This window comes from Mastigoproctus giganteus, chromosome 14, assembly GCF_048544385.1.
Source record: "Mastigoproctus giganteus isolate SK-2022 chromosome 14, ASM4854438v1, whole genome shotgun sequence".
NCBI classification, from domain to species: domain Eukaryota; kingdom Metazoa; phylum Arthropoda; class Arachnida; order Uropygi; family Thelyphonidae; genus Mastigoproctus; species Mastigoproctus giganteus.
The window spans coordinates 101954156-101971828 of NC_143588.1; the positions used below are offsets into that span (position 1 = coordinate 101954156).

Genomic DNA, 17673 nt, shown 5'->3' on the forward strand with positions numbered 1-17673 from the left:
ACACAAGAAACAGCAATATTTTATGAAGGCAAGTTGTAAACCCAGGAAAAATTGCAACTTCTCTTGGATAACAACAAATTTTCCTATTATATCTTGTATAATTAAATTTTTTGAGGGGGAATTCCATAATTTTGTAGGTTTCCTTCAAAAGGATAACACCCAATTGGTACAGATAGATAGGAATTTCCATCATGCAATAGCACTGCCTTTAAATTACATTTTGATAAGTCTATAAAAAGACTCACTTCTGGGTTATTCTTAATGACCCTGAGCATCCATTAAGTCATCAATATACTACACAAAGTAAGATCTCTTGTTATAGAGAAAACTGTATTAAATCCTTTAGATCTCCTCACAGAAGAAAACCTAGTATTCAGACAATGTAATTTGCAAAACTTAAGCCTTTCTTCATAAGAGCAACCCTTTGTTCCATTCACTAATCTTGTTGCCCTTCTCTGTACTCATTCCAGCAACTCTTCATCTTTCTTAAAATGAGATCTCCAGACCTGTATACAGTACTCAAGGTGTGGCCTGACCACTGCCTTATACAAGGGGATAATCACCTCCTTATCCCTGCTAGAAAAATTCCTATATATCATTGACAAGACACCATGAGCTACTCTTGCAGACCATCTGCACTGCTCAGATAATTTCATATCTGACTGGACAATTACCCCAGGTCCTTCTCGTTCTCTACCACTGTCAGTGTAGTACCACACAGTTGATTGTGTGTTGTAAAAGAAAGTTCCATTCCTCTAATCTGGAACCCAGGAGTTTAGCTTGACTCTTAGGGAGATATAAGTCTCAAATCAGTTCAATCAGTTCCACTTGAGTAATAAAATGAGGTTGCTTTTTTCTTCTTAGTTTTAAATGAAAACCAATGGTTTGGATTAAACAAAAGCAGTAGTCATTCAGTGAACCTTAAAATTCATTGCACAGCACGTGTAACAGGTATACAAAACCCAAGTTTCCTATTTTGCAGCCAAAATATAGAACATAAGTTTTTTAATCACAGAAGAAACTTGTTTTTTTTTTTTTTTTTGTGGTGTTCAATTACATGCTCACCACAAACATAACAAAAACTGTCATGTTTATTAAGACAATACTGATGTGAAATTTCAGTTTTCATGCAGTAAATATTTCATTTGTACATGATGAATTATAAAAACACACAAAAACAATTATCTTCAAGTTGTATATTAAATACAAATCATTAATTTCAGTTGCAGGATCCAACACAGTACTGTGACACTTTGTGATCTAGTGCTTTTTATAGTATAACATAGCTCAGGCTGGTTAGAACATGTTATGACTTTTTTTTTTTTTTTTTTTTTTGATTTGGTAGTTGTTGGCGCATCGGCTTCTGTGGCCATATTGCACCTCCCAAGGTTTTTGCAGTACTTTGATCCAAGCCCGAGGCGGGAATCGAACCCGCGACCTTTGGGTTGCCGGGCAGGTACTTTACCCACTCGGCTAGCCCGGTCGGCCATGTTATGACTGCACAATTCTTACTTTAAATTGGGATTATAATGATGAACCTCTGTTTTATGTCTTTTAACAATTATCATGTGAAACTATAAATGTGGTTAACTTCAAAGATAGTATCAACATTCAGGGAACCTAATGTTAACTGACCCATGCTTCAAGAAATATTTCATCCAATATGACAATATTGCAAAATACCCCTGCCACTTGTATTTTTTTCTGATGCATGGCTAACTGCAAAACTGTGTTGGAAATGTTTGTAATTATATGCATTCACAAACAGCCCACATTAAAAACAATCCTTATACAATTCCTTTCTGAACTTGAATTGCTTAGCAAATTAACTTTGAAAATTCTTAACTTACTTTAATATATGATAGGAATGAGTCTTTTAGGGGTTTAAGCAGTTTACCACACATTTAACCTTTTCTAGAGTACGTGTGTGTGTGTGTGTGTGTGTGTGTGTGTGTGTGTGTGTGTGTGTGTGTGTGTGTGTGTGTGTGTTTATCAAGGTTGTTTCAAGAATCTTTCATATAATGCTTCAAACCTTCTAATACATGCTGCCATTTTGTATCTGTGTTTCTAATTATTAATAGTTTATAATAGATGACAGCATGAAAATAGGTTTTAAAATCAGAAGAGAAGGAGAGCATATATGTCTGTAAGTGCTATCTGATTTTTGCTTACGAAAACCAAAAGTCTCTGGAATCCATTTGATGACACTGAATCAAGTCATACATAAGCAGATGTAGAAGACAGCATTAAATCAAAAATAAGTAATGGTGAGTATTTTACAAAGTTTTTGAAATTTTTTTCTGAATTATTTTACAGTTTTTAAATTTTAGAAATTTTTGCAACTTTTATTAAAATTCTGATTTGATTTTTAAAATAATTTCACTCTAATACTCAGTAAGTTCTTATTTTGACTAGGAAATAAACTCCTTCCAAGTCAAAATAAAAAAAAAATTAATATTTAAAAGCATTTATGTACAAATTTTTCACTTTTATGAATTTCATGAAGAAACTCACTCCACAGAGGTTGCTGTTACTGAAAAACTCACTGCTCAGAAGCCAGAAATGTTTTAGCATTAGCATTAGTAGAGGCGTATGATGCAAGAAAGCAAGCTTATGCAGCATCAGCCAAAAAAAAAAAAAAAAAAAAAACCACTCCCATTTCACCCCTCCATTCGTTCCAAATACCTGTCCAGCTCAGCCTTAAATTTATTTAGGCTATCAACTTCCACAACAAAGGATGGAAGTATGTTCCACCAACCAACTAACTGCTGGCTAAAGGCAAACTTTCACACATCTATCCTACAACCGTCTTTCCTCAATTTGAATTTATGCCCTCTCAGGTGATTATTCTGAGCAAGAGGAAGAATCCCATCAGCATTGAGCATGCTCAAACCATTCAAGGCTTTATACACCTCAATCAGATCACCTCGCAGGTGCCCAGTCTCCAGACACTGTAATTTGCAAAATCTAAGCCTTTCTTCGTAACAGCAACCCTTTGTTCCATTTGAAGAAAGGCTTAAATTTTGCAAATTACAGTTCAAGAAATTCATCCCAGCAAATGTTAGACATGCACATAAATGTGTTACAAAGCTCTCAGATTTCTTAACTCTACTCCATCATATTCAGGTATTCAACTTTTTTTAGTTTTTTTATTCTTGTAACCATAACCATTAAAAAATATTTTTTTATCACCCACCTGGAGCTTCAAACTTCATTTCCAGTATTTTATGTTTTGGTTGTACAGGTAGAGTCAATACAGAAAACTTGTAAAACTTCATCCCCCTAAAAATAATTTGAATATAATATTTGTTATTTCAGAAGAATTTTCACAAAAATCTAATATATTATTAACTTATACAGAAAACTTTGTCTGAAAAAAGGAATTTTTTAAGAATAATAGGAAGGATGTATTTTGGAACAAGCAAATTCACAAATTGAAAAAAGTCATAACAAAAATTTATTTAATCTGTACTGGATGAAATTACAGAAGTAAAATAAAGCTAACTATAATCAAAGTTGATTAATATTTATGTAATTGCAAATGATGCTAAACCTTACATCAAACAATTCTCTTTTCAGGGTATAGCTCTCAACATCTGTGTAATGGCAACTAACTTTTATAGACATATATCACCATTAAGCTTAATGGATGATTGATGTGGATGTAATTCTCGCTGTATCTGGCAATCCTGAGTGTTGACATTGTTCAGTTGGAAATGCACCTTGGTAGTCCACAGAATTTTCTATGGCCAATCACAGGTCTGGAGGCTTTGCTTTAGGAAGGATGTATATCTGCTGGAATGGGTGCAAAGAAGGGCCACCAGATTTGTGAAAGGAACAAAAAGGTGCTCTTACCCAGAAAGTCTTCAGTTCTGCAAATTGCAGCATCTCAAAACCAGACACCTGTGGGGGAGATCTGATTGAGGTGTTTAAAGCCTTAACTGGATTGAGTAAGCTGAATGTTAATGGTATTCTTCCCTTTCTGAGACTACACACGAGGGGGGGGGGGCATAAATTAAAGTTGAGAAAGGATGGTTGCAGGATAGATGTGAGGAAGTTTGCCTTCAGCCAGCAGGTGGCTGATTGTTGTAACAGGCTTCCATCTGCTGTTGTGTGGAAGTGGATGGGTTTGAACTGTGTAGGTTTTTTTTTTGGCTGATGCTATATAAGTTTGCTTTTGTGCATCATTTGCCATTACTATTCCTACTACCTGCCCTAGCCACCCGTATTATAGTTAGAAATTGAAAAACAAAACCTATATCTTCCTCAAGCTCACTTGGGGTCAGCTGTATCATGTGCAGTTTACAAGAGTATCAGTGAGCACACTCTGCAGGACCTTGCAGATGGCTGATCACAAAAGGCTAAGTCACGTAAGTAACTGTTTTTCTTGGGCTCTACTGGATGGCCCAGGCTCCCTGGAACTCTCTTCAGGGATGATTATGTGCAACTCAGAGGATCTTGGACTACTGAGATTAAAGGTGTGATCCCTCCCCACAAGTTATCCTTGTAGGGGTAACTTGTGGTGGGGAGGAAACCACTCCTAGTCATTTCAACAGTCCCAACTTGTAGGGGCTACATAGTTGAGACTATTGAAATTACTTGTAGGGTTACACAGTTGGACACAGAAATAACAATAATGCTCCAAAGGGATCATCAGTTATGCAGATGCCCAGCCTGTGATACATCTGCCCAGTGTAATTTGGAACAAGTGTCCCACACTGCCAGATGGAGGGCGGGGACATTGTTTCAGGACCTGCTTAAGTTTTTCAGTAAAATATACCTTACTACAAATACAATATATTTGTAGTAAAATATATTTTATTCATTATGTATACAAATTAGCCATTATTCAGTCATCTTCATGTATCTTTAGCTAGCATTGGTTTCATGCTGTTATGTGGTCTTACCTACCATAAAATACAATAAAATTAGCTCCAAATTCATACAGAGCAGTTTCTTTTATTAAAACTAACCATGATATTGGTTGGTTTTAATATGTTATCAGGGCTATAATGAAGGGACACATGGGTAGGATGTTCCCTGAGTCTTCCAGAGCTGTTATGATTACCTATAGTTGCAACCAGAGCTGTTATGACCTCCTGTTACTGAGAGTTATATCTGTCATCCTAAAACTACAAAAATGAGGCAACTACCTAATTCTCAAAAGTCATTTCCACCTCTGCATTACCTATATGTGAAAGATTGCCCTTTGACTTCTATATTATGATATCTTTCTGCGCTACCTGACTACTGTCCATTATAAAATTTGATTTGTTACTATGCAGTTTAGTCACTTTTCATCTAAAGACCTTCAAAGTGACTATTTAATTATAACCATCTCACATATACAGATTACTCCTATGCATGTAGTTGAACATGATCATGAGAAGCACAAATATAACAAGATTATGGGTTTAGTGAAAAAATAAAAAAATCGGATTCATCAGAACCAGTGTCATTTAATATAAAAATTTCAAGCTTGTAATGAAAATTCATGAAAACAAACAAAAATGAAGAAAGGACTTCAATTTGCACTAGAATAATTTTTTCACAATTTTTTTCTGAATAATTCAACTTGGTGGAAAAGGAACTGAAATAGTTCTTAGTTGCTGGCAACTACTTAGTTCCCAATAGAAAACTGTGCTTTATCTCCCTGAAGCAGCCTACTTGCTACATTTCCTCAAGAAATTCAAGACTTTCCATCCTTAAAATTTGGTGCTTAATTCCACAGTTCACAGGGGAAATTAGAAAGCAAATTAGAAAACACATATACAAAAGATATAATGGACTGATTATAGAGGATCGAAGTTGACAGGTCTTGTCTCTCAACCTCCACCCAAACTTCGAAAGCATAGTAGTTGTGACTTCTTTTCTTCCAAATTCTGTGTAAGAGGGCTGGGTTCATTCAGGTTGGAATAGAGGAAACTGTCATAAAATTTTTTCGTTGTGCTGTGGTGTTTTAGTTAGTCTTTAGTAGCGGGTAAGTGGTTCTTTTTTTTCATCAATACACTCATATTTTTTGTCCCACAGCATGGGTAAACTTGCCAGCAGTCAGTCCATAAGAGCCAAAACTGAATATTACTCTGAGTTGGGGGGTAAGCTTTCTAATTGACACCACTGCCAAGCAGCACTCTTAAATGACACTACAACAGACAGGCAATTCAGGCTAACTGTCTTTACCCGTAATGCAACTCTACTCCAGAACTGACCATCACAGTTTGTTTGTTATTTGGCTTTTAGGAGCATTAGCAACTAAGGCCATATTACTCCGAAATATCGAAATATGCAGTGGTCATTCCCTGACCTTTCTGCATCCTCCATATTTGGTGGTGACGGGCTCGAACCCCGGTCTAATCAAGAAGCGTGTTTTTTTTTTGGTAGTTGTTGGCGCATCGGCTTCTGTGGCCATAGTGCACCTCCCAAGGTTTTTGCAGTACTTTGATCCAAGCCCGAGGCGGGATTCGAACCCGCGACCTTTGGTTTGCCAGGCAGGCACCTTACCCACCTGGCTAGCCCGGTCGGCCAAGAAGCGTGTGCTATGCACTGCTGCTCCTTCCCACCTGGCTATGGAGGCGCGACCATCACAGAACATAAGCAGTTTACAGTAATGGTACTCCATGGCTTCAGTTGTTTTGGTGGTTATTCTAAACAAACAAACAAACTCAGAATAAATTTCAGATACAAAGCACAGTTCTCTAGTTTAATCCTACTTTTTGATTACAGAGGTTGTAGTAGTAGTAGAACTATGTGATGCAAAAATGCAAGCTTATGTAGCATCAGCCAAAAAAAAAAAAAAACCCATTTCACACATCCATTTCCTCTAAACATTTGTCCAGTTCCTCCTTGAATTTATTTAAGCTATCAACTTCCACAACCACAGGCAAATTTCCATACATCTATTCTATGACTGTCTTTCCTCAATTTGAATTTATGCCCCTTCAGGTTTGTAATCTAAGCAAGAGGAAGAATCCCACCAGAACTGAGCCTGCTCAACTCATTCAAGGCCTTATACACCTCAATCAGATCACCTCGCAGGTGCCTAGTCTCCAGATGCTGCAATCTGCAGAACTTAAGCCTTTCTTCATAAGAGCACGCCTTTGTTCCCCTCACCAGTCTTGTTGCTCTTCTTTGTACTCATTCTAGCAACTCTACATCCTTCCTAAAATGAGGCTTCCAGACCTGTATGCAGTACTTAAGGTGTGGCCTGATCATTGCCTTATACAAGGGGATAATCACTTCCTTATCCCTGCTAGCAAAATTCCTGTATATCATTGACAATGCCCCATGACTTGCTCTGGCAGGCTGTCTGCACTTCAGAAAATTTCATATCCTGCTGCACAATTACTCCCAGGCCTTTTTCATTTTCTACCACCCTAAGTGTAGTATTACACAGTTGGTACATTGGTACTAAAAAAATTCCTGTATATTATTGACAATACCACATGACTTGCTCTGGCAGCCTGTCTGCACTGCTCAGAAAATTTCATATCTGATTGCATAATTTCTCTCAGGTCTTTTCCATTTTCTATCACCCTAAGTGTAGTACCACACAGTTGAAAAGCTTCTCTGGGGTTATTTTGTTTAAAAAAAAAACACAATTGCAAGATGAATAATACTTATGATTTATGTTTTGTAACCTGAGCAATCAAAGTGCATTAACCAACCTATTTACTATTTAAAAGTTAAATACTAGACCAGGTCAATTAAGGTGAATTTAAAATTTTTTTGAAGATTTTAAATTATTTCCGAACATGAAAAGTAATATGAAATGCTTACTGTTATATTTTCTTATATTCTTATGTAATAATTTTAAGATCTTAATATACAGCAAGAAGAAAACAATAATACTTACCTATCAAAAGGCTCTATAACAAATCTCCATTTTGCTGATCCTGCCATTAAAAACCATGGCTTAACACGATGAGTAACATTTGCATATGACCTTTCATGACATACTCTTATTCCCAGAATAGAACTAACTCTATCACTGGTACATATGGATTTATGTACTCTGTCAATATCCCAGTCTTCAAGTTCTTGATAGCTGTTATGTTTGATCAAATAGTTTGTTCGGCTAAATAAAAAGACAGAAAAAAATCACAGTTATCTTATTTTAAAAATTACTTAATTTAATGCTAAGGACAATAGGCCCTAAAAATTCATTAAACAGTAATTACTTATTTTTATCAAATAATTATTAACTAATAAATATATTAAATGGTACATTTAAAGGATAATACTTCTCAGGTTAGAAGGAGAAATTTATTTTATTATTAAAATAAATTAAATGAATAATTAAAAACAAAGTTCTGAAAGACAGCAGATGCATGCATTCCACCACAATACTTATCATTATTAAACAAGGTAACAAATGTATTTGTGAAAAGATATTTCATCACAGAAAGCTGAAATGACAAATTGCTTATTCTCCAATGAGCATCACCATCCGGACAGCACCAATTCACAGCTGGTTTTCTCATCACTGGTAGGTGGACAGGCACCCAAGACCAAATAACCCAGTTGTAAATTATTTTCATGATATAGAGATGCCTAGAGGTGTGAGGTGTAGAAGTAGCAAAAAAATTTAGTATAATTATAAAAAATTCAATTTTTTTATGACTTTGGTACTTCACACTGCTGGCCTTTTCCACTATGAAAATAATTCACAACTGGGTCATTCACTCATCTTGAAGTGTCAACCTACTCAACTATAAAAATACAACTATCTCTGGAACTATGACAAATGGGCAGTGCCACAAAGATAATAAGCAACAATATACTTCTCTAATGGGAAAGTGCTGCTTATTTGAAGTGCAAGAGTATACAACTCATTGTGAAGGATTTCACAATATGAGATACTGTAAGAATGTCCATTTATCTCAAACTTTGATCTTCTAATTTAGTTATATATGATAAAAATGCATTAATTTATAATTCACAAAGTGAGAGAGAATGAATGCTCAGTGAAAGAAATTGTCACTCTACATTCATTTTTCTCTCTTTACTGCTGGGAGACAATACATTGTACTTCCCTGCTCGTAACAGTGCCAGAACTTGGGTACAGCTCTTTAGAAACGATTATGTTATTTTTGAATTGACCTAAAGTGACTAACATCATTTTCAATTGAATAACATCACTTAATAGGCAAATATGTTATTCATTAAAAATTCAAAAGCACTGTTGTGACTGATTTTGGAACTATCTGGTTCCATCATCAGACAACGGGTGGCCTTAATTAGCCTCTTTGTGCTGAGTGGTGAATAAACGTACTGAATCTAAACAAGCAGTCAAGTGAGTTTGGAAGAAAAACTTCTGATTGTAAATGCAACTTTCATTACATGAAAATAAACCCCCTATTGGTAAACAGTGTAGACCTACCATATTAATCTAATATAAAAGCATGGTACTATTTAAATGCAGGTATTTAAACAATTTTGAAACTGAGAGAAAGCACGCACTCTGCATGGCATTCATTTATTTATTTTTATTTATTTTTATTTTTATTTTTATTTTATTTTTTATAAATTTTATTTTTATTTTTATTATTTTTAAATTTTATTTTATTTTTATAAATTTTTATTTATTTATTTTATTTATTTTTTTGTTATTTTTTTTAAGTTTTACTACAGAAAAAATTCATTTTTATTAATTCATTAAAATATACTGAATAAATTACAGTAACTGTTTTTTCCCTATTTGATTTTTGTTTTTAAATTTCAACCATGCAATTACTTCCCCAGATTTAAAAAAATGAATTAATGTATTTAAATGAAAAAATATATTTCTGACATTTCACTATAGATACCATTTTACTGGCAAGGCTCTTCACAAAGTGCATTAGAAAAAGTGTGATGCCTAAGCAGTGGAATAATGCAATCATAGTTTTGCTGCATAAGAAAGGAGATAAATCAGAAATTGGAAATTATAGACCAATTAGCTTGTTATCCCATATCTACAAGTTGTTCACAAGGGTCATTACTAACAGATTAGAAAGAATACTTGATGAGAATCAACCGAAAGAGCAAGCTGGCTTTAGGACAGGATTCTCAACTATGGATCACCTTCACGTAATATCACAGCTAATGGAGAAAGCAAATGAATATAAAACACCATTATGCCTGGCATTTGTGGATTATGAAAAGGCATTTGACTCCATACAGCATGAGGCAATGTTTCGGGCACTGGAAAGACAAGGCATAGATACTCCATATATTATGATTTTGAAGAAAATATATGAGAGTGCTACATCCTTTATTAGACTAGACAAAGACAGTAGCAAATTTAAAATCGAGAAAGGAGTTCGACAAGGAGACACAATATCTCCGAAGCTGTTTACTGCTGCCCTTGAGGAAGCTTTCAGAAGATTAGACTGGTCGCAGAAAGGAGTCAATGTGAACGGAGAGTACCTAAACCATTTACGATTTGCAGATGACATTGTGGTCATAAGCCACGATCCCAAAGAATTAGAGGAAAATCTTAATCAATTATGCACAGTTAGTAAGGATTTTGGACTAAAGATGAATATGGCTAAAACAAAAGTAATGATGAACAAGTATGCCACGGAAAGGGAAATAATGATTGAAGGAGCAGTAATTGAAAAGGTGGAGTCATATACTTATCTGGGACAAGTTATTAGCTGTAATAATGATAAATGGCTGGAAGTCAAGAGAAGAATAAATTTTGGATGGATAGCATTCAGGAAATATAGTCACATACTGAAGAGCAATATCCCAGTTTGTCTGAAACGTAAAATAATGAATCAATGTATACTCCCCACCATGACTTATGGAAGTGAAACTTGGGCACTCACCAAAAGAATGGAAGAGAAGCTAAGAACTACACAGCAAAGAATGGAACGAATTATATTGGGAATCAGACTGTTAGATAGATAAGAAGAGAAACACATGGATTAGGCAGCAAACTCAAGTAAAGGACATTCTTATCAAAACTAAAGAACTAAAATGGTCTTGGGCAGGACACATAGCTCGAAGACATGATGACAGATGGACTAAGAAAATAACAGAATGGTACCCAAGAGGAGCTAGAAGAAAACCTGGAAGACAAAGGCGGAGATGGATAGATGAAATTCATGAGTTTTTGAGTAGTAAATGGATGGCCAGTGCTCAAAACAGAAGGAACTGGAAAGTTGCTGGAGAGGCCTTCATCCTGCAGTGGATTGAAAATGGCTGATGATGATGATGATGATGACCATTTTACAATGAAAACTGGTATGGGGGAAAGAATGTGGAATGGTAGAATACAGTTTCATTCATTTCCAAGGATCTATTTTAACATATTTGCTCTTGTGATAATGAAATTACCAACAGTTTTACCTACATTAACATAAATTGTAATCTGAGGAATTAATTCTTTTGGAGTCTGTGTTCAGACAAAAAACATTTATCTAAATGGAGTGTTAGTGTTCTATTTGTTCAAGATTAAATAGCTTATTTATGCTTCTACTGAAGTAAATAGAATACTCAATTAAGCCTAGCTTTACCTTTACTTATTAATAATTTATATGCAAAAGTTTTTTTTTTTCCTATATTTGTCTATCTTATGCACTATAAACTGTGACTTCCAATGCACAAATCAACAGTGGATTATTGTGACAACCATGTGAACACAGGCAGTTATGTCTGATTACCTTTGGTCATCTGACCTTTATAATTTCATTGGAATGATATCATAAAGTGAACTCAGGAAAAAATATATATGTAATTTTTTATTAATCTATTTTTGCTTAATAAAATAATATCATAATGAAATTATAGAAATTATTTGAGTAAGCCAATAATAATAATCTCTAAGTGAATTATTCATGAAAGAGAAGATTCTGTTTAAAAATTTACAAATTCTTCAAATGATGCAAAAATCTCAATTATATCACTATTTTATATTAAAAGAAAAGAAATAACTTACAACAATTCCAAGAATTTTTGTGTTTGTTTAGATTTTTGGAGCGTAAACACTCTCAATGCCTTCTTTTCAGAATACTGAATGTTAACAATCCATTCTGTAGCTGTATATCCTGTGGTATTTGACTGAACTCCAATCTGAGTGAAAGTTGGGAAATCCAGCACCATGCGATTTCGGAAGTTGAGAACACCACTAAAATTGGAAAATTGGTTTTAAAATACACCATTATTTATAAATAAATTATTTTTTATATATTTATATATTACATTTATAAATGTTTTATGATATATTTATGATTTTCCTATGGATATTTTTATATTTTTTATTTCACCATAAATTTATCATTTCTGAAAATTAATGTAAATTAATTTTCAGAAATAGTAAAAATACAGATCATTAACATGCAAAGAATTATTATTATTATTATTCTATTTATAAGATAAACTATGGTTATTAAAACTAAAAATGAAATGTCATTTCTGCATAAATACAAAACGAATCATTAATTATGCTTATTCATTCTTGAATAATGATATGCAATTAAGAACAATAAAATCTCTCTTCATTTTTTATTTGAAATGAATGATGAAATACAAAGTGGTGAGATTTAAAAATTATGAAAGTATAGGAGTACTTCCTCACTAGACTTTTCATAGCCAGAATAGTTTAAACGCCTAGTAAATGAAATTGTCATAATGCTCACAGAAGAATGAATTTATTGCACTGAGATAACTTGTATTGCACCACCTTAGACAAATGTTACTACCTGCTATCTAGAATTCTATTCTGCTGAGAGCATTAAGTTCACTGTATTTCCTAGAAAGTTGAAAACCTATCAGTCAGAATTCTCAATTTTTATAGTTACAGATTTGAAAACAGACATTTAAAAGTTAAAACACTGGCTTAAGACACAAATTTCAAAGCAGTTGCTGAAATTTGCATTAAAATTTCCAAAATATTCTTCAGATACATATATAGCAGTTCAATCTGAAGAATATTTTTAACCTGCCAGGAGGGAGGGAGGGAGGGAGGGAGGGAGAGAGAGAGAGAGAGAGAATGTGAGTGTTTTGTAATGAAAGTGGGTACAGGGAGTCAATTTTGCCACAAATTTAAATTCTAATCATCATCACTGTCCATCCATTTTTCCATCATGTTAAGTGTTAGCTAAGACAACCTTTTCCATTTCTTTCTATCTTTACGGTTTGATTTTTTTCTTCACTGCTATCAAATCTTGACCTAATTTATGCAAATCTCTGATTTGGTTTTTCCATTTTCTAGGTCTTCCCACCTTGATCTTTCTTGTTTGCTATTTGCTTTTCAAAAATTTTTCTGAGAAGTCATCTTTCGTCCATCCTCATTATGTGTTCAGATCATTTAATCTTGATTGCATTAGTGGGTTTTCATTGGCTATCCACTTGTATTCTTTCTCTTTTATCTTCATACATATTCTGTCCCTTCTAGTTTTACATACTGTAGTTGTATGGAACTTTATATCTACAGCCTAGATTCTACACAAATTCCCTTTGTCCATGGTCCATTATTTCTGATACATAAGTCAACATAACAGAATATTTAATGCTTATAATATGACCATTTATAAATATTTCTTTTCTTTCTTTTTTTTTTTGATAAACAACCTCAGAAATGTATAAATATGTGCACATAGCAACAGCATTTTTTTTTTTAACTTCTGAACATTAAGTGGTTACATTTTCTGTTTATTTTATTTTATTTTTTCTGATAAGATTTGATGGTTTTGTTAGGTTGAGATTTTATAACAAAGTCCAATCTTATCTTTAGATGTTTATAAAATGGTCATTTTATGGTAATTTCTATTATTCCCATTATATATACATAAGTAAAATATCTAATAAACAATCTTTTTTTTCAGAAACATGAATTTAGCTAAATACACAATAGTCTAAAAGTAAGTACATTTTCTCCACTGTTTACAATGGAAGCAAAACATGTTAGTAAGTCCAAGAAGTAAACAAAGCCTTGTAAACTACAGTTAACTTCCAAACTTATTAAGAATGAACTCTCATTATCACTCTTCCACAGCAGTAAACTTTATGAAAATGTTTTATATAATTATGAAAATGTGTCCGATTATATGCCTTATAAGAGAGGTGCCTTTCACAGTTTGGGAAATGTTATACTTAAATTTCATTTTCTAAGGAATTCTTTTATAATTAAATAATAATACAAGTAAAAGATAACATAAAACATTATAATGCTAAAAAAAGCAAGATTATAAAACATCAACAGTATAGGAAATGTATTTATTTACATTTCCTATACTAGTGTTGTGTTTCTTGTTTTCAGCCTTTCTTGTACAGGGTCGGGTGCCCGTTTTAAAAACGAAACAACTATTTTGCAAATCAGAAAAGACATTTATTGTTATTACAGTTTAATAATATACATCAAAGCATTTATGTTACTCTCCTCAGCATTTGAAAATGACGTCCCTTAAATGTCCACTACCATTGCAAACAGAATCCGCTATTTGTACTCTCACATTATCCATTGCTCTGAAACCAGACCCCTACATCAAATGGTAACTTTTAGGCTGCAAAATTCAACATTCATTTTGTTTATTTACATAATTTTGTTTATTTACATAACCCATTCAAATGAAAATGGGCCTTATCATTCATGATTAAATATTTAAGTCTGGATCGATTTTCACTTTCTGTAGGAATAGACTGCAGAATTTGAAATGTGTATCCAAATTGCAAACAAATAATTTTTAAATCATTTGTATTTTGTGTGGATAGAAATTTAAATTTATGGCATACACTTTGTTCTGATACATTCAATCTTCTTGACTGAGGACTAACAGATTACATTGTTCAAGGATTACATTGTAACATTGCTTTGATTCTTTCAACATTTTCTGGAGTACATGCTGTATGCACCTAACATGGAGGTTTCACATCTGTTATAGACACTGTTGTTCTATATCTATAAATCTAATGTGTTATGGTCTTTCGATTTGGAACACTGCTATTTCTTCCGATGTTGAAGTGGCATCTGAATTCATGTTGAGTACTCACAACAGAGCCACCTTATTTAAAAAATATTCCAACAGACTGCATAATATTTATTTGACCACTGCTCCATTTTTACTGAATTCTTTAGTATACTCTACTGCAAGACACAACCTGCAGCTCTCTCATTGCAACCACTACAAAATGGCACCACTTTTAAAATAGGTAATCATTTTGATTGACCCTGTACAAATTTCAGAAGCAGCATTCATTATACAATACATTCAGTTTACATTTCAAGCAGAATGGCAATTTTATTTCAAACATTCAAAACAATATTTATAAAGTTAGGAGGATAGTGCTCAGTGGCCACCAATGAATGACACTGAAATTTAGGGAGTGATTATCACTGGTTCAGCATGCAAATAGAAGAAAAAATTTTAATGCATTAGAGTTAAAAGGTGATATTCCAGAATGCAGATTCATTTACTGGGACAGAAAAACACTTCAGCTGAATTTCAGTCTGATGCATACGACAATTTTAACTTTTAAATAAGTTTAATAAGGATACCTATCAGGAAAAAGTAACTAAAATTTGCTCATAAACCCCCCATTACTGCTACCCATATGAAAAGTACTGCATATGGGTAGCAGTAACCCCAGAGTAACTTATCAACAATATAGTACAGGTTGACCAATCACTAATCCAGCCACTGGTAATCCCGGTTCCACCACTAATTCAGATATAATTTCTGCGAACATAATTTCAAATTTCCCGTGTCGGCGCACCGACCTTTCGATATTGTTTTGGTGGCATTGGTTGCAGCATCAGCTGTTGGCACAAACTCATCGGTGTGAAAACACTGGCAAGCCATTCCCACTTATTTTTCTGCATTTTTTATTATAACCTGCTCACATTTAGCCCCAGCCATGGTTCCAACGCATAAAGGAAGTGCTTCTCGTGGTGGGAAGCTCAAACACCATACATTGTCCATAACAGATAAAGTTGAACTTCTGAAAACACTTGACAGCAGTGTGTCTGTGAGAAGTTTAACTCTGCTTAATTGTAAATTCCAGCAATTTCTCTCAGTTCCTCTTATTTTAGTAATTTTCTTTTAGCCATTCCTTTTTAGATTTTTTTTTTTACAACAAACTTGTGGAAAAACACAACACAATATGATGGATAATACAGCGCCTTAACGAACTTGTTTTCACAAAATCTCTAACAATATTAACAAACGTATTGTGATGTTTGAGAGTTTATTGTATTGTAATTAGTTTTATTGCAGCGTTCGCCGTGCGTGCAATAAACTAATCACAAACGACCTTCATATGTATGCTGTAATAGCGTCACATGTACGGGGCTGACAAGGCTTCTCAAGAAATAAAGTAACCAATATATGTGGCCACGTTGGCCACATATATGAACATAAAAAAATACTTTTTTTTTATATTTTAAGCGAAAAAACGACAACACTGACATTACAATATTTATTTTAGAATTATTAATCAAATTATTTGCTAAATATTTTTTTGGCCCCTGGGGAAATTTTTTTCTAAACTAGCCTGGCAGTCAATGTGTTAAAGGTAGGAGGAGGTGGTTAGCTGTTGGGTAAACTGTGTGTGCTAAAATAACCACAGGTGATCCGGCAAACTCACTAATCTGGCACCCTAGAGGTCCCAACGCTGCCGGATTAGTGATGGTCGACCTGTACTACACTCAGAGTAGTGGAGAATGAAAAAGACCTGGGGATAATTGTGCAGTCAGACATGAAATTCTCTGAGCACTGCAGACATGTAACCACGACAGCTCACAGGATACTGTCAATGATATAACGTAACTTTGCTAGCAGGTATACGGAGGTGATTATTCAATTGTTCAAGGCCACGTCTTGAGTACTGCATAGAAGTCTGGAGGCCTCATTTTAGGAAGGATGTAGAGTTGCTGGAATGAGTACAGAAAAGGGCAATGAGATTTGTGAGGGGAACAAAGGGTTGCTTTTATCAAGAAAGGCTTCAGTTCTGCAAACTGCAGCATCTGGAGCCTAGACACCTGTGGGGTGATCTCGTTGAGGTGTTTAGAGCCTTGAATGGATTGAGTAAGCTGAAAGTTAATGGCATGCTTCCATGAGGATGTATAAATTCAAGTTGAGGAAGGATGGTTGCAGGATAGATGTGCGAAAGTTTGCCTTCAGCCAACCGGTGGTTGATTGCTCAAACAAACTTCCATCTAATGGTGTGGAAGTGGATAGTTTGAATACAAAATGAAGGAAGAACTAAATAAACTGTTGGAGGGGATGGATAGGTGAAACGGGAAGGGTTTTATTTATTTATTTATTTTTGGCTATGCTGTATACATGAATGCTTTTTAACTAATACTAAGTTAAAAAGGATTCATGTTAACATTAAAATCTATTTAACTTTTGGACAAGGAGGTTCCTATATTTAATAGCTATTGGCATCTGAAAACTTTTTAAAAATTGTCCATTTTAAAACTGCTTTTTATACCTCAGTATTATCATTTTTAATTTGTTAAATACAAGATGATCACTTTACATACTGGTACATTGTATAAAGTCTCTTGTATTATCAACTAGTTGTTTTAGACCCTTTTCTATAAAGATATAGGCAATTATTCCAAGTAATAGTAGACAAAGATTTAAAATATAAAGATACAAAAATAGCTTTGAAAAACCAGAGGAAAAGATTGTGTCATCAGTTACTGTAGTCTGATTTTGGTAAAGCAAAAACTGCCTCTAATTC

The 17673-nt window shown here is 34.0% G+C and overlaps 1 protein-coding gene across 1 annotated transcript in view; it reads right to left on the bottom strand.

The window, feature by feature from the left end:
- The window catches only part of LOC150075450 (uncharacterized), a 286845-nt gene that overhangs the window by 163167 nt on the left and 106005 nt on the right, over positions 1–17673 (bottom strand). The window contains exons 18-20 of the mRNA XM_090388490.1: positions 11924–12112; positions 7853–8074; positions 3197–3282 (exon numbers count right to left, since the gene is read on the bottom strand). Of these exons, the coding sequence (XP_090244616.1) occupies positions 3197–3282; positions 7853–8074; positions 11924–12112 (497 nt within the window). The remainder of the gene's footprint in view (positions 1–3196; positions 3283–7852; positions 8075–11923; positions 12113–17673) is intronic.